Source organism: Gavialis gangeticus, unplaced genomic scaffold, assembly GCF_001723915.1.
Source record: "Gavialis gangeticus isolate Ggan-Ray unplaced genomic scaffold, GavGan_comp1, whole genome shotgun sequence".
Taxonomy (NCBI): domain Eukaryota; kingdom Metazoa; phylum Chordata; order Crocodylia; family Gavialidae; genus Gavialis; species Gavialis gangeticus.
In genome coordinates, this window is record NW_017729024.1 from 128,281,893 (window position 1) to 128,304,860 (window position 22,968).

Below are 22,968 nucleotides of genomic sequence, written 5' to 3' on the forward strand. Positions count from 1 at the left end.
CCAGCCCCTCCAGAAGCTTCCTAACTAAATCCTCGCTAATCCTTTGTTGATTTGTCCCAGGCCCCTCACCCTACTACAGTCGTCTCTGCATCAGATAACTCAGTGTGGTGAGATGGCCTGTGAAAAAAAAAGTATGAATAATTTGGTTTTGTATTTTTTTAAACACAACCTTGCTGGGGTCGTTTGACCCCAGTACTCTTTCCTGCCATGGCAGGGCGTTGGACTTGATGATCTGCTCAGATCCCTTCCGACCCTACTAACTATGAAACTATGAAACCATTTACGACTTTGTTTTTCTTTCCTTTCCTGTATTTGGAATTTACTATTCTGAGGACCTTTAGACAGAAGAGGGGTTTAGATTTCTCAAAAACTTCAGTTTGAGATATTTTGTAAAGTACCTAGGAATAATTATATCCTTTCTAAATATTTATTTTCCATGGAAAACTTCTTATGCTTTTGTTCTTTCACAAAAAAGAAATTAAATTATATTGAGAAATCCTGACTATGGTTTTTGTTGTGAGCCAGGGAGGACAAATAATTATGTGTAAAATTTAAGATTACTTCATTGTATGATCTATTTCTCCTACATGTGGTATCCATAGGTTTCTAAAATACAAAAGTAAGGCGTTAAGGTAAGGCAAAGCACTTGACTATGAAGTCAGGGGTGAGTCCCAGAGAGGGAAAGGAAGTTGTTTTGTGAGTAGGCTTATGCATTAAATTGTGCAACTGTTGGCTGTCTGTTGCAAATGGAAATCCAAATGGAAGCAGCAAAAGGAAAAATGAGGTGACTTGTTTCATCAGGAAAATGTGCCAAGACACTAGTCTTAACTTTTATAGCCATGTTTCTTCCACCTGGGTATTTTATTACTGTTGCATATGTTTTCTGGCAAGCATTTGCAATAAAACTACTCTTTGTTCTGCAGAATATTCTGTTTCATTGGCCATCAACTTCAATAGATACAGAATTGGGCGTTTGAGGTGCATCTACAAATCACCCTACATTGCCGTAGCAATGTGCTACATGTGCGCCATGGCACCATGGCGACATAGCGATCACATGAGTTTACATATGATTGGCAGCTACTTCGCCGTAGCGGCGTGCTCCCCATTTTAGTTCACCGGTATAGTGAAGTAGTGGCAAAATTTAACCATGCACTTACTGTGCACGTCGCAGTACAGATGGTTACTGTGCTGTGCTTTAGTACTTCCAAAAGGAAATACTAAAGCACAGCGATGTGTAGACACGTCCTTACAGTGCTAGATTAAATGTGTATGTGTAGTGTATGTGTATGTGAAAAGTGAATTTATCTCAATTAGCTTTAGCCAATACAGGCATTTGAAGCAACTATATTATAAGTAAAGCTGTGTTTTAAAAACAACAACCTGAAGTGAATGTAAGACCAGTACAGTCTTCGAAGTACTAAGGTAACTCTTTTCTGCTTAAGGAAGCAGCAGGTTATCCCACTGTAAAACCAGTTGTGACTTCAAAGAGGTCTTTAAGGATAGTTTCACATGCAGTATTTTACAATATTCTAATATTCAAGTAAAAAAGGCATGAATAATTGCTGTAAAGTCCACAACCAAGATAAATGCTGTATGTGAGATGACAGAGGCATTCAAACAACTAAAGTTCCTTGGCACTTCAGTGTAAGGGAAGATGCAGAGGTGTACCCCTAAATCACATACTGCTTTGTTTGGTAGAGAGGCATATACATTAAATAAATAAATAAATATCTTCATGAAAGCCTGGGTAAATCCCGCTTAGGCAAAGAGGCAATCACTATGGCTACCATATCCACTAGGTGACTTCTCCTAATCTGCCAGTACCATTTCCATTCTGTTTAGACTAGTTTGGGCCAGTGTGTTTTCATTTACAGATTCACAGAAGTTAAGGGGTGGAAGGGACCTCATGAGATCATCGGGTCCAGTCCCCCTGCTTTGGGCAGAAAAGACTGCTGGGGTCAAATAACCCCAGAAAAGTGTACGTCCAGTCTCCTTTTGAAGATCTCCAGGGTAGTTGCCTGCACCACCCCCACTGGGAGTCTATTCCAGAGTCTGGTCACATGAACTGTGAAGAATTTTTTTCCTTATATCTAGTTTGAAACCTTCTTCTAGAAGTTTATAACTGTTGCTCCTGGTTTTCTCCTGGGGCACTTGGGTGAATAGTTGTTTGCCTAGCCCATGATGCTCACCCTTGATATATTTGTAAGCTGCCACCAAATTCCCCCAAAGTCCTATCTTTTCTAGGCTGAACAGTCCTATATCTGTCAGCCTTTCCTCGTATGGCTTGCTCCTCAGTCCTATTTGAGTCCTTTTATGGGCGAGCTACTGGAAAAATGAATGTAATATGTCATTTGGGTTCCAAAAGGAAGAACATTGTGTCATTTGCATGCTGATGTCTGTTTGCATATCACAAACTCTCCCCTTCCCTTAATGGATCATATACCTTATAGGTGAAGTGAGATGGAACGGGATCTTGAAAAGCCTTTAGCATGGCTGAGTAGTTACCTTACACCAACTGTGGAGGTCTTTCTGAAAGGTAGATATAAAATCATACGACCAAGCCTGTTTACCACAGCCAGGGTTTGCAACTGAATCAACTTTTTTATGTCTCATGCATGTCAGATTGTGTTGCAGCTCTAAATTTGCCTTGGGATAAAATACTTGCATATAGAAGCAAGGAACAATAGAGTTGTATTTTAGAAACTTAATTGTCCTCTCCAATAATATCAATATTTAAGTAAATGTTGTAATGTTGTAAGCAAAATGTTTACACTGATTTAGCTATATTATTATGTGCTTTTGTCTGACAAGCTGAAAACCATCTGCATGGTTAATATGAAATAGTCTAAAATGAATAACTGTATTATATAATGCTAACAGAATGATTTTATAAGAAGTGGATAATTGTCTTTGAACAATAATCCTCTGTAAAAGTGACTCAGAAGGGGCTTTTAGGAAGTTTGCTGTTGAGTTGAGCATTGTGTAATTTTAATCACTATGAATTCCAAGTCTGTATCATCTGTGTTTGGGTAATTTGTTTCTGAACAACATTAAAATATCCTCTGTGATAAATTATTTTTAGTTGCTGCTTTCCAGCTTTTTAAATATATTTTGAGCAGTAAAGAAATTGAGGACAAATTTCATGGAACCATCTAGAAGTGCACCGATATATCAGTTGCATTTGGGATTGGCACCAATAAAAGGGAAAATGACATTACTGGCTATTGGCTTTTTGGCTATTGTAGCTTATAACGCTTATTGATAATTATGCCTTCTGGCCAGGGCCCTGGACACCTGGGTTCCCTCTCTCCTGCAGGGCTGGGGCCCCTCCATGCCTGGGTTTCCTTGGGAAATGGCAGATTTCCCCTTGCAGGCGGGCGGCATTCTAGCCTGCAAGGGACCCTGCTTGAGTCTGCTGGGAGTGAGACCCAGGGGGCACCACATGGCTGCACGTACGCATATGGCCAGGAATGCAGCCGGGCAGCATGGAGAGCAGCTCCCTGTAGGTAGGCCTATGGAGGGGAAGGGGTGTAGGAGGGGGGCAGATTGAGGCCGCCATGGTGTTGGAGGGAGTGGGGCAGGGGCTGGGGTTGCTACCCAGCCAGGGCAGTGCATGGGACCCAGGGCGGGGAGAGGGATGGAGCCACAGGTGGCTCGTCCAGGCGGTGGGGGGTGACTCCCTGCCACTGTGGGCACCCCTGGGGGAGGCATGGGGGGCATGTGTCCCCCTCCCCCCTAATTTGTGTTTGGGGGCAGATGCAGGCTGCTCACTGCAGGCTTTGGGTTCTCTGCTCTGCTGCCTTTTCTTTGGAAGCCCTGCACTGGCCATGGGCTCCCTTCCTGCCTGGTACCAGTAGGAGCAGTGAGTTGTGCCCCCCACTGCCAGGTGGGCAGGGGGTGTGCAGCCAGTGTGGGGCTTCTGGGGCAAAGGCAGCAGAGTGGAGAGTCCTGAGCCTCTGCAAGTAGCCTGCATCTCCCCTCATCCTGTTCAGCTCTGCTCCACTTAAAAGCATCTCTACTCTTAAACATGGTATTTGCCCTAATATTTGCCCTTTTCCAGTTATCTGGGGCCTCCCCTGATGGCCATGAGTTTTCAAAGGTAATGGCCAGCAACTTGTACATGTCCAGCTTTTCTAAATAGTTTCCATTCTGTTTTTTCAGCACTGTTGGCTGCTCACCTTCTCCCCAAACTGTGCTGCCTGGTGCAACAGTCCGGGAGCCTTGCCTGTGAGGAAGGCATTGAGTATTTCAGCCTTTTCCTCATCACCTGTCACTAGGTTGCCTCCCCAATTCAGTAAGGGACCCACACTTTCCCTGACTTTCCTCTTGTTGCTGTCATACTTGTAGAAACCCTTCTTAGTACCCTTCATGTTCCTTGCTAGCTGCAACTCCAGTTGCGCTTTGGCCTTCCTGACTTCACCCTTGTATGCCTAAGCAGTATTTCTTATACTCCTCCCAAATTGTTTGTCCAAGCTTCCACTTCTTGTAAGCTTCCTTTTTGTGGTTAAGCTCACTGAAGAGTTCACTCCTAAGCGAACCTGGTGCTTGCCACACTTGCTGTTCTTCCTGCACATCAGGATGCTTTGTTCCTGCACCCTCAGTAAGGCTTCTTTCAAATACAGCCAGCTTTCTTGGACACCTCTTCCCCTCAGACTGGCCTCTCAGGGGATCCTGCCCATTTTCCTGAGGGAGTCAAAGTCTGCTTTTCTGAAGTCCAGAGTCCTTACTCTGCTGCCCTCTTTCCTTCCGTTCCTCAGGATCTTGAACTCAGTCATCTCGTGGTCACTGCTGCCCAAGTTGCCATCCACTGCCATGTCCCCCAACAATTCTTCCTGTCTGTGAGCAGCAGGTCAAAAGAGCACGGCCCATAGTTGGTCTCTCCAACACTTGTACTAAGAAGTTGTCTCCAATGCTCTCCAAAAGCTTCCTAGATTGCCTGTACACTGCTGTATTACCGTCTCAGCAGATGACGGGGTGATTGAAATCCCCCATGAGAACCACGGCCTGTATTTTGGAAACTTCTTCCACTTGTCTGAAGGAAGCCTTATCTACCTCATCATCCTGATCTGGTGGTCTATATCAGACACCAACCACCACAACATCACCCTTGTTACTCTCCTCTCTAACCTTAACACAGAGACTTTCAACAGGTCCATCTCCAGTTTCATACTGGAGTTCTCAACCATCATACAGCTCTTTTACATAAAGTGCAACTCCTCCTCCTCTTCTCCCCTCCCTGCCTGTCCTTCCTGAACAGTTTGTACCCATCCATGACAGTGCTCCAGTCATGCAAGCTATCCCACAAAGTCTCTGTTATTTCAATCACGTCACAGTTCCTTGACTGTGCAGGGCTTTCCAATTCTTCCTGCAGGCTCCTCACACTGTCTCTGCATCCTGTTTTAGACCTTGGGGGAAGGTGTGCATTGCAGTGAACACAAATATACAAACGGAACAAGTTGGAAGGAAAAATAAAGAGTCCTTTAAATCTTTATCTACACAGATCTGGAGGACTTCAGGGGATATCTGTATCATAGAAGGAAGTGCTGTGCAGAGACAGTCAACCTAGTCATGCTTGTGTTAGCTCTGGAACCAAAAGCCACCATAGCAGAGTGCAGCTTCTAAGCTAATTAGTTCTGCATCTTTTAATTAATGAGTCTGAGGGAAGAAGAGGCACAAAAGTGGATAAAGTGCCCTAAGAGTTTTACTGGAGGCACTGTAAGGGAAGAAACACAGGACAAAGAAAAATAAAATGAGCCACCATGAACAAATAATGGTTACCCCCATGTATATGTCCACATTTATCCACCCATCTCTAGTGACAATATTAGCGGAGAAGCCCTAAAACCTGGAGAATAAAATCAGCTCTGTCCCATTCATCAAAGTCATCATATAAGACTATGAATTGTGGCATGTTGGGTTTTTTAAATATGATTTCTGCCTTTCTTATTTATTTGCAGCATGGGCTGACAGCAATTCATCTTGCAGCTTGGTCTGGAAACCTAGACATAATGAAAATGTTGGTTAAAGCTGGTGCTGATCAAAAGACTAAGAATCAGGTTTGTCAGTGTCATATTTTAACTAACATTAAACATGTTTTTATGTTGAGAGGAAGTCTAATCAAATCTTAAAGAGCTTATTTTTATTTTCCTTAGGATGGGATGAACGTCCTGCACTTCGCAGCTCAGAACAATAATGTTAAAATAGTGGATTACTTTATCCAGGATCTTCGCCTGAATGAATTAAACAAGCCTGATAAGGTACAGCATATGCCCAGTTACTTGTAGGATTTATGTGTTTGTTACCTTGAGATTGTGAGGTCTGTTTCAGTGATGAAGGGTATTAGCTTATAGTCAGCTATTATATATGAACTTCAGATTTTTATCAGTGTAAGGGACCTGCATTTTGCTCAAATATCTCCTCTTGCCCTGCTGCATTATGATCTCACTTTAGAAGTTTGCCTTGTGAAGTGGCAGTTTCATATCCCCAATAATAAATATGCTAAGCTCCTGTAAGAGGCAAAACACCTTTGAACCCCAGTGGCTGTATTTATCTGACTGTGCAAGTTCTCAGCCCCACAACTTGCATTAGAGTCAGGAAAAGGAACATAGACGTTTAATCAGGGAAGCAAATCTAATGCTTCAGGCCATAAGCTAACTGACCTGATTAGAAAGAAAATTTATCTCCAGGGGCAGGTTGTTCCATAGTTGTCCATTATGGAGTGTCTTGCATCTTCTTCTGAAGTGTCTAGTACTGGCCATTGGATTCAGCCTCTATGACTGCCACAGATATCTGTAGCTGACGGTATTTTCAGAATTCTGGTCACATGCAATGTATAATAAAAATAAGTCTTTGGACATCTGTAATGTCCTTTATAGAGAACCTCATGCTTTAATGAAATTATCCTTCCTCTGAATATGTTAGTCTCCAAAAGAAGTAACAGTTTGGAGCAGTTTCTGTTTCCATTATTACTGTTTTAGACTTTTTGGTCAGGTTATAAATGCTTCTTTTAGGTAATTAATTCAGTTCTCATCCTGAGGAAAATTTCCTTTTCCTGTACAAAGTTAGGCTCCAGATCTTTGTATGTTTACATATATATGCAGCATATGTACATTTTTATCCACAACAATATAGCATATTTTTATTATATATAAGCCATGATACTAGTAGCTGGTGAAAGTTCTGCAATATCAATGTCTTTCTTCTGATGACACTGTTCCAGAAAGGTAGAAAACCCTTTCTTCTGGCAGCTGAAAAAGGCCATGTTGACATGATAAACAGTTTGATTTCCCTTAAGCTGTTCACCTCTGAAAAGGATCAGGTAAGCTTTTCTTTTCCATATAAATCAAAATATAATGGTGCCTAAAGTTTATAAGTGAGCCCAGTGTAGTTACTTGTGTAACTGAAAGACTTACACCTATGGAGACAATAGTATAATTTATAAGAATAGCCCAAGAGATTAGGTTAGTGATACTGGGTGACCCTTGAAGAACCCTGGACCTCTCAGTGCTTATTATCTGGAAGCTTTTTGATGTCTGTTAATAATATAGATGATGTAATCCAAAGCTAATACTAGAAGAGGAAAGGTGGTTGAATAGTTAAGCTGCTGACCTAGGAATTGGGAGTCTTGGTTTCATTTCTCTGCTCTGCTGTCAACTTCCTGTGTGACTTCGGGCATGCTGCTTCAGGCCTGGTTTTCAAAGCTATTGTGGCACATAAAGATGCAGACAGACACTTAGTGGTGTTCCTGAACTGCCCGAGCCCTGAGGAAAGTGGGAGACCTGGAGGAAGAGCAAGCAGGAGTGGGCAACAGGAGAGGTGTTTTCATACTTCTTGAGAAATCAGGGCAATCAGCAACTTACCTCAGGTGCCTATACACAAATGCATGGAGCCTGGGAAACAAGTAGGAAGAATTGGAAGTCCTTGCACAATCATGGAGCTATGATGTGATCAGAATAACAGACTTGGTGGGATAGCTCGCATGACTGGAGCACTGTCATAGATGGGTATAAACTGTTCAAGAATGACAGACAGGGAAGAAGAGTAGGAGTTGCACTTTATATAAAAGAGCTGTATGATGGTTGAGAACTCTAGTATGAAACTGGAGATAGGCCTGTTGAAAGTCTCTGGGTCATGAACGACTTGTGCCTCCTGAGGCTGGAGTGGCACGGTGACTGCCCACAGGCAGTGGCGGTAATGGCGGGGGCGTGGTGGTGGTGAGCAGGAACCCACAGACAGGTGGCCATGGTGACATTGGCAGCAAGGAAAGGAAGGATGGAGAGCAGCAGAGTAAGGACTCTGGACTTCAGAAAAGAAGACTTTGACTTGCTCAGGGAACTGATGGGCAGGATCCGCTGGGAGGCCAGCCTGAGGAGAAAAAGCATCCAGGGGAGCTGGCTGTATTTGAAAGAAGCCTTACTGAGGGTGCAGGAACAAACCATGCCAACGTGTAGGAAGACTAGCAAGTATGGCAGAAACCCAGTTTGGCTTATCAGAGAACTCTTCAGTAAACTAAGTCACAAAAAGGAAGCTTATAAGAAGTGGAAACTTGGACAAATAGAGACAAGTATAAGAGCATTGCTTGGGCATGCAGAGGTGAAGTCAGGAAGGCCAAATCACAATTGGAGTTGCAGCTAGCAAGAGATTTGAAGGATTTCTACAAGTATGTCAGTAGCAAGAGGAGGATCAGGGAAAGTGTGGGGCCCTTACTGAATGTGGGAGACAACCTTATGACAGAGGATGCAGAAAAGGCTGAAGTGCTCAATGCCTTCTTCACCTCAATCTTCACAGGTAAGGTTAGTTCCCAGACTGTTGCAACTGGCAGCACAGTTTGGGGAGGAGGTGAGCAGCCAACAGTAACGAAAGAACAGGTTATGAACTCTTTAGAAAAGCTGAACATATACGATTCCACGGGGCCAGATGGGATGCACCCATGGGTGCTGGGAGAGTTGACTGATGAGGTTGCAGAGCCACTGGCCATCATCTTTGAAAACTTAGGATGATCAGGAGAGGTCTCGGATGATTGGAAAAGGGTAAACATAGTGCCCATATTTAAGAAAAGGAGGATCCAGGGAACTACAGACCAGTCACCTACACTTCAGTCCCTGGAAAAGTCATGGAGCAGATCCTTGAGGAATCTATTTCTAAGCACTTGGAGGAGGAGAAGAAGGTGGAGGAGAAGAAGGTGATTAGCAACAGTCAGCATGGATTCACCAAGGGCAAGTCATGCCTGACCAACCTGATTGCCTTCTGTGATGAGATGACTGGCTCTGTGGATGAGGGGAGACTAGTGAATGTGGTATACCTTGATTTTAGCAAGGCTTTTGATATGGTCTCCCAGAACGTTCTGGCAGGCAAGCTAAGGAAGTATGGGCTTATGGACTGTAAGATGGATAGAAAACTAGCTGGAGCATCAGGCTTGGAGGGTAGTAATAAATGTCTTGATGTCTAGTTGGCAGCTGGTATCAAGTGGAGTGCCCCAGGGGTTGGCCCCAGGCCTGGTTTTGTTCAGTGTCTTCATAAGCAACCTGGAAGATGGCAGAGAGTACATCATCAGCAAGTTTGCAGTTGACACCAAGCTGGGGGGAATAGTAGTAGATACGCTAATGTGGCCCAGCCCTGCCCCTGGGGCTATCAGCAGGAAGGGATGGGAGAGGGGGAGCAAGCTGCCAGCTGGGGTTTGCCCAGCCTGAGCTGCAGGACCTCTCTGCCTTGTGACCCCCCTGAGCTCAGGCATCAAGGTATCAAACCACAGCCAGCAGCTTGCTTTCCCCCTCTCCCTTCCTCCTGACAGCCCCAGAGCTGGGAGTTGGGGTGGAGGGGTGGGGGAGTGTGCACATCTGTTGGTGCCCATAGTTCTTCTCACACTGCTGTTTACCATAGGTGTGTGTGCTTGTTTTCTTTTTGTTGTTTTCTTTTTGTAAATATCTGAGCATGGTGTAAGGCAGGGGAAAAACAGGGAAGATAACTTCATTTATTTTAGTGGTACTACACCATTTTACACCAACTGAGGTTTTGGCCCTCAAGCTTTGTAAGGTGTTGCTTTTTAAGATGCTTTTAGCCAGACCTAGATTCCTTTCATGGATACATCTGTAAAATGGAACAAAATTCCATTGGAGACACTTTACAATTTTCCCTCTGCCTTACCCTCTTGAGGGCTGGGTTTTCTTTACTTGGTTGCAGGGTAGGCAGAGATTTCAGGCCATTCCATAGGTGGATACTTCGAAAACTTCAGGGAAGTTGCAGAGAGACTGATACAGCCACTACATCCTTACATCTTCCTTTCCCTGCGCTAATTCAGACTTCCTCAGTATTGGGAAAATATCTAAATATCCCATAGAACTGCTTCTTCCCTTTTTGAGGTGCAGGCCTATGATCTGATATTGTGTATGTCCAGTAGATGAAGACACCACAGTGCCTTGTGTTTAAATATCTCCCTAAAGTCCAGAAGCTATTGTTTTCTTGTAATTGGAACACACTGTACTTAATTTGGGGCTTACATTATGTTTCTGGATGTTTACATTTAAAGGAAGGGAACACTGCACTGCATTTAGCTGCTAAAAATGGTCACAGCGAGGTGGTGGAAATTCTGCTGAATCAATGGGAAGAAATAAATGAACTCAATGAGGTGAGAATACACAGAAGATGCTGAGGGAAATAAAGGTAAAATGTATGCAAGGCAAACATAAAAGCCAAGATTTAAAAATAAAACCAAAATAGCTGTAAAGTAAATAGAGTTTCTATAAACTAGTCAGCACAGAGCATGCATGCATCAAAGTTCCTTTAAGCCTTTGTGCTAAGTCAACAAAGGAGAATGAAGAGATGCCATAGATTTTTACTTCAATGTTTCTGCTTTCATCCAGCTTGGGGGTCAGTAGGGTATGGAAGATGCTGTCATCTGTTGCCCACTCTGTAATGAAGTGACTTATACATAATGAGCAGATGGGCACATCACAGAAATCTCCACTCTGGCTGGCACTCTGTTCTGCTGTCTCAGCAGAGAGGTCATGGATTAACGGGACACAAACTGCACCTCAGTGTGGTCCTTCCTGAATGACCTTGTCCATTGCCAGAGTGACATGATAAAAGTGTTGCTGCTACTGCAAGTGTTGCACGTACCGGGTCTGTTCTGTGGTTAAACAGAGGTCTTTCAACTCCATGATTGTCAGGCTCATTCCTTTCATTAGCACCCAATTTACTAAAATACCAACCAAAATATCCCCACCTTGGTAAGTGAGAGAAAGTTAGAAATGACTAATGCTACAGTGAACGTTGAAATGGTGGGGTAACTTTAAATATGCACAAGTATTAAGTAAAAATGAGAAACAAGGATTTTAGGTAACTGTGCTGTGTATCTCATTTATTCTAAAGACTCACTAGGGCTATGGATTGATTTTTATTCAATCTAAAAAATAAAAATGTAGGAGGTTTACTGCTCCTTTTAGCTGATGCCAAAATCAAGAACACATCAGAAATACGCAAAATTGGGCTGACAAAAACTAATTTCTGGCACTTGTGATATGTACTGGATAGATCCAGTACATATCACACCCATAGCAATATTGTTTTACTGGTGTGTTTGTCATTGCAATCTGTAGTCATAGTTGTGTCTAGTAGTGTGTGGGGATTTTAAACACACAAACGCAATAAAAATATGAAAATAGAGCTTGTGTATATTTGTACTAGATTAGTATAAGGATATATTAGAAATTTTTGTTGTAACCATGCACATGTTAATAACAAAGGATTCAGATATTATTACCAAACCTCATTTTCTCCGTATTCTGTATCACTCTGGCTAAGCTTGTATATCATATGCACCACATAACATGGCAAACTAAATCTGTTTCACAGTTGCACAGATTGAATGTTAACAGACATTTTTCTTTTTATTATGTTGGGCTAGAATGGAGAAACACCATTTTACTTGGCTGTCAAAGGAGGTCATGAAAACTGTGTTGAGATGTTACTGGAAGCAGGAGGCGACATCAACATTTCTAATAAAGTATGTGTATAATATTTCTTTGCAGGTATGGTTAATGGGACATCCTAGACTCTGTGAAGGGCCATGTTCTGTGCACTAAAGGCAAATATTTTTTGTAAGGACAGGGAAACAATATTTTTAATAGGACTTTAAGAAAGTGGAAAAAATTACACTAGATATTTATGTTGTGTTGAGCCTTTTTTATTTACTTTATATTCAGTAATAAAACATATGGCTTGGAAAAGTAATCACCAGAGGTAATTGAAAAATCTGCATTTTTGGCAGTGTATAACAACTGAGCTGATGATAAACATGTTGTCCACATCTGATTCCTGGATTCAGGTTCAATTTTCATTTGTTTAATGGTCTTGGCTTAGCACAGGAATTTGAGGTGAACCTCTTGGTCCCTAAAAAACTGAGAACAGAAGCATGTTCTGATAGCAGAAGGGACAGTGGCTGCTGCATGTAGTAAATATAAGTGGTGAGTGTTTTTTTGTTATTTCTTTTATTAAACTAACTATATTATTGGGGGAGAAACCTGAGGAAGGGGAGTTTGGGCCCAAAAGCTTATCTATCTTCTCTCCCAGCTATACAGTTGGTCCAATAAAAGATATCACAAAAAATTCCTCACCTTTATACATTTATTGGACCATCACAGCTACAACACTCTAATTCCATTTAAAATCTAAACATATTTCTGATATGTTTTAGTTTAGAGTCACTGCAGCATTTGATAATTCACCATCCACCAGGGTAACTTTTTACCTACAGTATAATTTTTTCTAGGTTTCATTGTCAAAAAGCCCATTCTTGCTTCTTTTGGCCAAAGTGTTAACAGAAGGTTTTTTCAGAAGTTTGGGAAGTGTGCAAACGTGAGCGTAGTTATTTGTTAAAGGTCACACCAATCTACAGGATTGGGAGATACAGGGAAATCTTCATTTTCAGTGGCAAAGGGTAGCTGAATAAGTTGGATCTTCTTTTTCCTGAGAATAGATCAGAGGAGAGTTGAATTTTTAGAAACCTATTTTGCCAGCTACCAGTGTCATATTCCAGTAAACATTCATATTGATATGTTGTGTGATTTGATCTCCTACTTCGTCATTTTACTATAAGCACTTTTTGACTAATAGCACAATTTTAAACTGAAGCTTCATCTGTATGGGTAGCCATCTTAAAAAAAGAATTTCCCTTAATACTCTGAGTTAGTTCCAGTGATTAAAAAGCCCTTTGTTTGTTTCTTTTAGCACAACAATAATGCTTTGCATATTGCAACACAGAATGGACATGAATCCTTAGTCACATTTCTTATTGGTAAAAATATAGATCTCGTCACTAAACCTGAGGTGAGCATATAAAAGTAATTCTTTCAGTGTGACTTCCATGGTTGTCTAGCATGGTTTATCTTTCTTGATTACCTTTTATTAGAATTCTACTGGTCATAGGGTCATAGGGTTACTTATTCTATCATTAACTATTTTAATGTAAATGGCATTGATGATGTTGCCGTATGTGGGAACCAACAATCTTAGAGCGCCTTTAAGCTAGGTGTAATTATAACATTGCAGATAGCTCCTGCTTTGCAAAGTTCATTATTTAAATGGGGAAAACACCTTAATGTCCTCATACACTCTGCTTAAAAAGAATCCCATCAGAATCTATGTAAAATCCTACCTTGATTTTGTTTTGTTCTATGACATTTTATAAAATTCAAATTGTGTGCCATTTTAGGCATGGGATTTTTTATTATATTTGAGATTTACCATGATCCTGAAAATGACTTTATTGTACTGAAGCAATGGTACTCAACCTGCAGCCTTCAGGCCAGATCTGGCCCACAGAGCCATTTAGCCCCCCAGGCTTCCCATGTGTTAGGAAATACGGAAGTGGATGAGCAGTGGCATCATTAATTGCTACTCCTAAGTTGCCAAATTTATGGGCCTGTGGGGAGTCCCGCAGACCAGATAACATGGCCCTGTGTGTTATATTGCACCAACGCATGGTTGGACTGGCATATGCGGGTGCTCGGTGGCCGGGTCCAAGCATGGAGGGTTGAATCACCACATGACTGCAACTGGTGTATGGCCATATCCAGCATGCAGGTCAAGCCAGTGTGTGGGATCATATTTACAGACCAACACAGTGTGGGATCCAGCCCACAGACTGACCCCCTGCCACTTATCCAGCCCACAGGGCCAGAAGCCTGGGCACTACTATACTACATTATAATATTAAAATAAAATATCTGGATTTTGTAATATAAATGGCCTAAGCATTTGTTTTATATTTTAGCATTAAAGGAACAATTATTTTATTCCCTTAAATATCAGGTTTTTATTTTTGCAATATTCACAGTAAAAAGTTGAATGAGAGTTGTATTTTTTTAAAATATTATAATGTAGTATAGTTATTTAAAATGGATGTGGTTTATGTTAACACTACCTATATGGTAGTGGTGTTGAATTATTTTTTAAATCTATTTAAGACTCGCAGATTCATTCCTAACCAATCTGTTGGGTAAATACCTCATTTTTTTCCACTAAAAATCACTTGCATAGTAAAATTTAATTTCCAGCTGTGTTCCTTTTACACTAATAGTCTACCAAGATAATTTACTAGCAAATATTCTCACCAAAGCAACATATTTTAAATGATTGTTAGAGAATATTCGTAGAAAGCGGATTTTCAACTCTTGGACTTGATCTATCACCCCAGAAACCTGATCTGGAGTCATGCTCATTAAGTCTGTTTTTGAACAATTGCAATTCCAGATCAGGTCTGCAGGGAAAGCAGAAATGCCACCATATGACCTACATGTTCAACTAAAACACAAGCCAGCACATTGTGAATATGAAGTGCTTATAATGAACTGCTTGTAGACAGTCTCCAGACAAAGAATTACTCAGTGTCATTGTGCAGTGAATAATTACAGTTTTCTTTACCTGCTGTTTGTAAGTTGCTCTAGGTAATTAATGAACAAAAAGAGATTAGGGACAAGGCTTTGCAATTGGGTTTCCGTGAACAGTCCCGTGCACCTGTGTGCATCTACAGGGGATAGGGCCCCTCATATCAATAACTTACCTGATAAAAAGTATTCACTTAGCTCTAAGCCCAGCGGACAATTCAAATGAAATTGAATGGCTCTTCAATGTCTTTCTTGGGAACAACAAAATAATTTTGTACTGTAATAAAAATGAAGAAGTAGCCCTTCAACACAGCTTTATTTATTTGCAGAAGTGCAAGCAACTTTATTCAGAAAACATTGAAATATATATTTTTATAGCAAGTGATACTTCATCTCCGAGGCATCATTCCAGCAGTTCTTTTTGCATGGGACCTTTCTCCATTATATCACATTGTGCAAAGCAACTGGCAATCATGGTAATGGATTTTGACTGAAAGAGCTGTTCACAAATATGGGTTCAGAAACAGGGAATGGTGTGACTTTTTCTTTTAGGGCTAAGAGGAGAAGTTTCTTCACAACGAGGAAGCATAATCAGGCAAAATTATTACTGCATTATGCCCTGTTTCAAATCTGAGTGGCAGGGTTTAATGGAATCCTCCTGTATTATTTGAATGCCACTCTTGATGTACATGTCCTAGCCTAATAGTTAGTTCATTTCTCTCTACAGCAGAAAAATTCCCCTCTCCACATAGCTGTCATCAACAATCATCTTTCTGTAGTAAATACTCTCTTGGATGCCAATCATGACATAAACTGTTTGGATCAGGTAAGCAAATTGCGAAGCAAAATTATTTCTGTATGAAAGAAGAGAATGTATTTTTTATACTTTTTATAAATGGCTATTTATTTTAATATCTCTTTTTAAGGTCAGAGTAGAAAAAGAGGGATAAAGAGGCATTTGTCTCATACTCATTTGCATATGTCTTGTTCAGCCCACTTGCCCTACTGGTACTATCTTAGAGACAGGTAGCAACATAATATTCAGAAAAGATGTAGCTTGTTTCATACTTGAATACCCTACTTTTGTATTTAACATATTGCTAAAGTGAATCAAAGTTTTTGAAGTGAACGACACACTCACTTCAGCATGTTGATTTAAGTTGGGAGGCCATTGTTGTCCCTACAAGAAATAATGCCCCATTTAAAACTGATCTTCTGTGGTACATGTCAAATGAGGCACCTTTCAGGGTCCCAGCCTCTTTCAAGCTCCAGTTAATTTTCAAGGTTGAAAAATTGGTGTCATGTATAAAAAATGTGATCAGCACAAGCACTTTCTCTTGCTTAAGTGTGACTCCTGTATGTTCTAATCAAACAGTTCCAGATTCTGGTATTTATTATTCCTGTAAACAAAAGCAGTGAACATTGTCTGAAAACAATTAAGCATTAACAAATCAGGAAGCACCAAACCCATAATTGCTCTGTCTTCTGTGGATCATAGTGTTTTCTGAGGAAGAACTTAGTTTTGTTGGATCTGCTACTTTATCCTTTATCCTTTATCCTTTCTCCATTACTGTCATGGATTACATAGATTACATATTTAATCCTTTATAGGAACCTAGGGCCTGAGAGCAGCATCGTTTTGCATAGTCTGAATCAAAGCAGTTAAATAAAATAAATACTGAATTTAATTAAAGGACAACATACTATGTGTCAAATAATGCCATAGAATAAACAGTTCTGAAAACTCTTCAGGCTCATCTTGGGACTTTAATAGCATATGACCAAATGTACACTTGGAGCTGCTTCAAAAGAAAGGGAGATATTGCTTGAAAACGCTGGAGCTATTATTTATGCATGATCCTGTAGTAATAGAAGTAAGCTAAATCTCTCCAACTTTGATCCTGGATGAAGTTAGGTCCAAACATACATTTGTTCATACCCATTGTTTCTAGCATACTTGGAGAAATACATGCCACTAAGAGGTACTATGATTATATATCAGACTGCAGAACAACGTATAATATTTTATATGAGGAAAAGTAAGTGGTCATCCTGTCAAATGGTGTCATAGGGCATTGCACAATGGAACAGAGGTAAGGTTTTATGTGGAAACTTTGTGCTGGTGCTTCCTGATATTTCAGTCCAAAAGTAGGAGTCTGGAGATGCTGAATCTTATATGTGACTCCTATAAATGGCGATATGCCTTATCTTCAGCAGTGGTGCTTCCAAAGGTGTGAAATACTTTCCTATATTTCATAGTAGTCAAACAAATCAAATAAGTTATCTTGCCACTAGACATAAGCAAGAGGCAAACACTTGGCAAAAGGGAATTGGGAAGTGCCAGTTGGTCACTGGAGTGGTTATTACCAGAGTTAAATTCCTCTATGTATCAAGTAAAATCTTGTGCAGAATGAAATTACAAGCAGGCCAATGGGGTTTTATGGTTTATTTACTGAATATAATCGAATAAATGTGGGGTTTTTTTACTTACCACATTTATTCGACTCTAACACAAAGTCCCTCCCCCTCCCCCCCAGTCATCATGAGGGCAAAAAGCCCCTCATCTTAAATTCCCACACAGAATGGAGGGGTAGAAGGCAGGCAGCTGCTGCAGCTCTGACTCTGACCCTAAGCCCAGGTTGGAGCCAGAATCAGACCCACAGCAGCCACCTTCCCCTCCCCCCCGCTCCCACTTGCTTTCTACAGCTTCTACCCGCCATCTTCTTCCATTATTGTTAGGTGCAGCTCAGCTCCAGCTCAGGCTGGATTCCCTCCCAGCACAGAGCAAATGAAAACTGTCCCTTACCCAGTGCCTCAGCATCACTGCCAGTGCTGCTTGGTCTAGCAAGGGCTGCGCTTTCATGTTGTGTGCTCTGGGGAAGGAATAGAGACCAAACAGCATCTGACAGTAAGGGGGTGGGGGGCAAAGGCAGAGACTGGGGAGTCAGGGGGAGAAGGGCAGACACTGGAGGGAGAGGAAGAAGGAGGTGCAGAGGCTATGTGGGGAGCTTGGGGTGAGGGGTTCAGGTGGTAGGTGGGGCAGGAAGGTTGCAGGGGGAAGAAGTTGGGGGCAGAGGACAAGGGGGGCACCTGACCCACCCCCAACCACTGCTTTCTCTGCTGTAACAGTGGGGACAGATGAATTCCAGACTATCTCCAATACTTAGATTCTATGCCTGGAATATAACAAATTTATACATTTTCCACATATAGAATCTAATTACTGGGGTGTCATTTTAAATTCAGAGTCATCATAGATTGGAGTAAATATGGTAATGATAGTGTTGAGGTGAGGTTATTGCCATGATGGTCCAAGAAATAAGCGGGAGGCGAATATTCTTGTGGATGATATCTTTTATTGGATGAAGTGCATGACTGGGATAGACATAGGCAAGCTTTTGGGTATCACAGTACCCAGCCATGCAGTTGGTCCAATAAAAGATATCACCCACCACAATTCTTATTTTATTTAATGAAATTCTGTAGAAAAACAAAACAGATCTTACTGGAGGCACATGATGCAGTGTATGAAATGGAGCTATACCATGGCACCCCTCTAGTAATGGGTACAGTCTTTGTGCCTTGGTTCATGATTTCAAATACAATACCAGATCCATGTATTTATTTCTAGATCCTGTATCCCTCTCTCTGCCTTTTTCCTGATACACATTTCTGTGTCAGAAGCTTTCCATGGAATATGCTGTTACTTACAAAGGGAGATGACAGATTCATCATCACTTTTAAGTCTTTGAATCAAGACTGGATAGATTTCTTACAGTTGTGAGAAGTTATGAGCTTGATTGAGAAGGTTGACTGGAGAAAGTTCTACAGCCCATGTTATTGAGGAAGTCAGACTAGATGATCATAATGATCTCTTGTAATGCTTAATCTTTGCCAGAACTCTCTATTATTTTTCCACTGGGTAGCTTCATTACAAGTCTTTCATGTCCTGTAGAGCTTTGGACAAGGTCTCCACCTTCCCCAGTGTGAGCCCATGCTTACAGTTAAGCTTTCCATATTCTAAGCAAGATGGGCCCTTGTTCTCTTCAGAAGAGTCAATAAATAATTCATAAAATCCCACTGGCCTGTTTGCAGTTCTGTCCAAAAATGTAGTTTATTGAAGCAGGTGTTTGGAAAAGGCAAAGAAAGGATGAAGGGGCAATAATCATGATCTACAGCTGGGCTTGCAGCTAGCTTGAAACATTTCCAACAGGAGAAATTGTATAGTTTTCTCCATTCCCAGTTCTAACCTATGTAAGCATAACTTAAACGCAGGCCAAAATATTTCTGAATATGTGACAAACCTACTACATTCCTATTGTACAAGGACTTTTATAGTTTGTGAATGCATTGCTTGAAAAACCAAGGCCTGTTTTTCTTTTCTGAAAAGACAGCTGAAAGTTTGGTCATTCAAGTGTTAGGTAACTTCATTCTGCATAGTATTATCCATTTAAGTATATGCTGTCATGGTAAACTGTCTTTGGATTTTAATTGGGTCTGGTTTCTTTCCAGTGAGGCATTGGTTTATTGTATTTATTTTCTATTATTCATTCCAGAGGCAACAAACCCCTCTACATCTGGCAGCTGATCTTGGCAATGTTGAACTAGTGGAACTGTTGCTGAAGGCAGGGTGTGATCTCAAGATTGCAGATAAGGTATATCACATTATGTACATAAATGCTAAGGCAACGGGTTCATTTTTATGGTGACCTCCTCTCTAAATATGTAAGAATCAGATTTTCTAAATACTTGTGTCAGGAACAGGCCCCCAGGGAGGTTGTGATGCCCCCTGGGGTCCATTCAACTCCTGTCCTCATTCTGGCTCCTCAGGTACCCTCCCTTTTTACCTCTTATGCCATACTTTGATGTAACTGATAAAGTTTTGAGGGGCTGCCCCCAGGGTCCCAGAGTGAGCCCAGTGCAGCTCTGCTGTTAGTCAGCCCTATTAGTGCCTCAGAGCATCAGTTGCCTTATGAGCTATTTGTGGCCTCCATCCTCCCCTATAGCCACACCCAAGCCTCACAGATGTTACTCTGTCATCCAAGTACCAGCTTGTACAGGAGGGGCAGGCAATTATTTCAGTTGGAAGGCTGCTTAACAAGTTTTGGTGAGCTGTTGAGGGCCGCATGGGTAGCCCTGCCCCTTGACAGTTGCCCCGCCCTCTGGTCACCGTATTGAGACTAGAAATCCTGCCCCCTAACCCCTGACTTTTGCCACCAGAAGTCTCTCCTTTTGCCCCTCAGAAATACTCCTTTTGGGAAGTGGGGGGTTGCCATCTTAGAACCAGAAAAAAAACAAATCATATACTAAAAGTCAAACACCTACTAAAACATTTTAATTTAATCACAAAAAATATTTTTCATGATTTGTGTTTGTGTACTATATATAGAAGGGATTGGATAATAACTAAAAAATTAAGTCTCATTCTTTTATATTGTGTGTGTGGCGGGGGTGTATGGTGGGGTGGGGGGTTGTGAGGGGTTATGGCTATGTGGGAGGGCATAGGGTATGTTGGGCTGTGTGTATATATGGGGAGGTTGTGGGGGCAGGGTGTGGGTGTGTGAAGTTTGTGGGGTGTGAGGGATGGTGGGGGGTGTGGGGACCCCCCACCCACTTCCCTACATGGTACACAGCTTCTGCTGCCAGCAGTAGCAGCAAGCAGGGGCACTCAGAAAGCTTGTGTCTGGTGCAGGCACTGGCGCCTGGCAGGGTGTGGCTCCAGGAAGCACTGCGTACAGGGCAGCAAGGAGCACAAACTGCCCGGCTGCCTCTATCATGGGGGCTCTGTGCCACATGCCTGCAGCTCCCACACTTGCACCTGAAGAAGCCCCACGCTGGACTCCATGGCGTAGCAGGGGGCAGGTATCCCTCCACTCCCAGTGGAGTCCAGGGACAGGGAAGGCAGCTGGCTCCAGTGTGGGGCTTCCCCCAGTGCGAGTATGGGAGTTGCAGGTGCATGGCCCCACAGTAGAAGCAGCAACAGGAGCCAGCTGGGAACTGCAGGGGCTGGGTTGGTTCCTGCTGCATTCTGTGGTCCCAGCATTGCAGCTGGCAACTGCGTCATGCAGCACAGAGCTGGCCAGGCACCTTTTGGCATTGCATGATTCCCAATTGCAATGGTGGGACTGCAGAACACAGCAGGAGCCAACCTGGCCCCTGTGGCTCCCAGCTAGCTCCTGCTGCCACTGTCCCTGACCCCCGGGGTCCTGAGCTCCCACGTGCTGCCACTTTCCTCCCACCATGCTTGCCACTGGTGCCTTTCCCCTGCTGCTTCCCTTCTTTCCCCACCTGTCACCACTGCTCCCTCCCTTTGCCTTGAACTGTCGCAGCTGCATGGCTGGGACTGCATGGCACAGCAGGAGCCAGCTGGGAACCACATGGTGCTGGCTGGCTCCTGCTTCCCCTTCCTCCCCCCACCCCATTCTTATCTGGCTCTCCACTGTCCAATGGAGGGAGGCAGGGAACAGCTCTAGGGTCCCAGGCCAGAAGCCTCTGCTAGGCAGAAGCTATTGGCTGGAGACTGGGGGGCTGGCGTTGGGAGGGGGGGGCAAGTGGGCCTTGCTGCTGCTGCCACTGGGCCCTGCCACTGATTCCTCCTGGATTCTGCCACTGCTGGCACCTTGTCATCTTTGACAGGCAGCCAGGGGCAGATAAATATTAATTTTCTAAATTTTTAGGAGCCCTGCGGGTCAGATAGAATGGCCTGGCAGGCCAGATTTGACCCGCAGGCCATATTTTGCCTGCTCCTGTTAAAGACGGATGAGAAGTCAAACATTAAAAATTAAGTTTCAGTGCCTGGTTCAGCATTAAATCCCTATAACCTTTAGAGTCAGGTAACAGGAGCCAGAAGCCACAAGAAAAGTAGTCAGAGGAAGAGCCAGTACTGCTTTTAGTTACTGGGGTAGCAGCTCCTCCATGTCTACCAATGGGAGGGGTAAGCTATTCCATAATTACAGGGAGTTCTGATAGGTCTTAATGGGCGTATCTACATATGCAATTAATTTGAAGTAGGCTTATTGCACAGTAAAAATACTACACAGTAAGCCTACTGGGGAGCATGTCTACATATGCTCCCTCTTTGGAGCAGATTTGCTCCCAATGGGAGCAGCCTGGAGAGGGTTGCTCCCACACTGCTCTGCCCCGCTGCAGCAGCCAGGGGAGTTCCCCCTGGATGCTAGCTTAGGTGCTGTCAGAGAGGGGTTGTGATGTGCATGGAGCGGGAGTGCTGCTGCTGCAGAGCTCTCCCACCCCACGCACATGGGGACAAGCTCTGTGCCCAGGAGGGTTTCCCCATAGCTGACCAGGACCTGTACCTGTCTAGGGCTCTGGGCTGCGCATCTCCCCTGCAGCTGTTTCCAAGCCCTGTGCCCTGATCAGGCGATCAGGGCAGGGGGCTGGAAAGAGTCCCCTCCCCTGTAGCTCTTTCCCAGCCCTATGCCTCGATCAGTGCTAGCTGCTCCCCCAGTGGGACAGCTCATGGCTGCCCCTGGCTTGGTGGGGATACTCTGCCCACTTGGGGGCTCACTGTTAGTTGCCCCACTTTTAGCTCCCCCATCCTGGAACTGATCAGCTCCCCACTCCTATGTCGAGGCAGGGGGCAGCAACGGACTTGATCCCCGTGCTAATCAGCTCCCGGTTCCGATCGTGGAGCCAGGGCTGGGAACCTGCCTGCTGCTGGGGCAGGGGGACAATGTCCCGGCTTGGCTTCATGCTCAGAGTCCACCCCAGCAACAGGCAGCTCCCAGGGGAGGGGATTGTTCTCTGCTGCCTGGGCTGGCTGGGAGCATAGTTGCTCCCTGTTGGCCATCTACATGTAGGCTACTGTGCAGTCAATACCGTGAAGTTAATTTAATACCTGCACTTGCAGGTAGCAGATTACCCTGCAGTTTCATAGTTTCATAGTTAGTAGGGTTGGAAGGGACCTGAGCAGGTCATCAAGTCCGACCCCCTGCCATGGCAGGAAAGAGTACTGGGGTCAAACGACCCCAGCAAAGTGATTGTCTAGCCTTGTCTTAAAGACCCCCAGGGTAGGAGCCAGCACAACTTCACTTGGAAGTTGGTTCCAGGTCCTAGCCACCCTGAC

General features: G+C 43.2%; 1 protein-coding gene across 1 annotated transcript in view; it reads left to right on the forward strand.

The window, feature by feature from the left end:
• The window catches only part of ANKDD1B (ankyrin repeat and death domain containing 1B), a 79,605-nt gene that overhangs the window by 42,444 nt on the left and 14,193 nt on the right, over positions 1–22,968 (forward strand). Inside the window, exons 4-11 of the mRNA XM_019517711.1 lie at positions 5,961–6,059; positions 6,156–6,260; positions 7,223–7,321; positions 10,529–10,627; positions 11,906–12,004; positions 13,228–13,326; positions 15,613–15,711; positions 19,442–19,540. Of these exons, the coding sequence (XP_019373256.1) occupies positions 5,961–6,059; positions 6,156–6,260; positions 7,223–7,321; positions 10,529–10,627; positions 11,906–12,004; positions 13,228–13,326; positions 15,613–15,711; positions 19,442–19,540 (798 nt within the window). The remainder of the gene's footprint in view (positions 1–5,960; positions 6,060–6,155; positions 6,261–7,222; positions 7,322–10,528; positions 10,628–11,905; positions 12,005–13,227; positions 13,327–15,612; positions 15,712–19,441; positions 19,541–22,968) is intronic.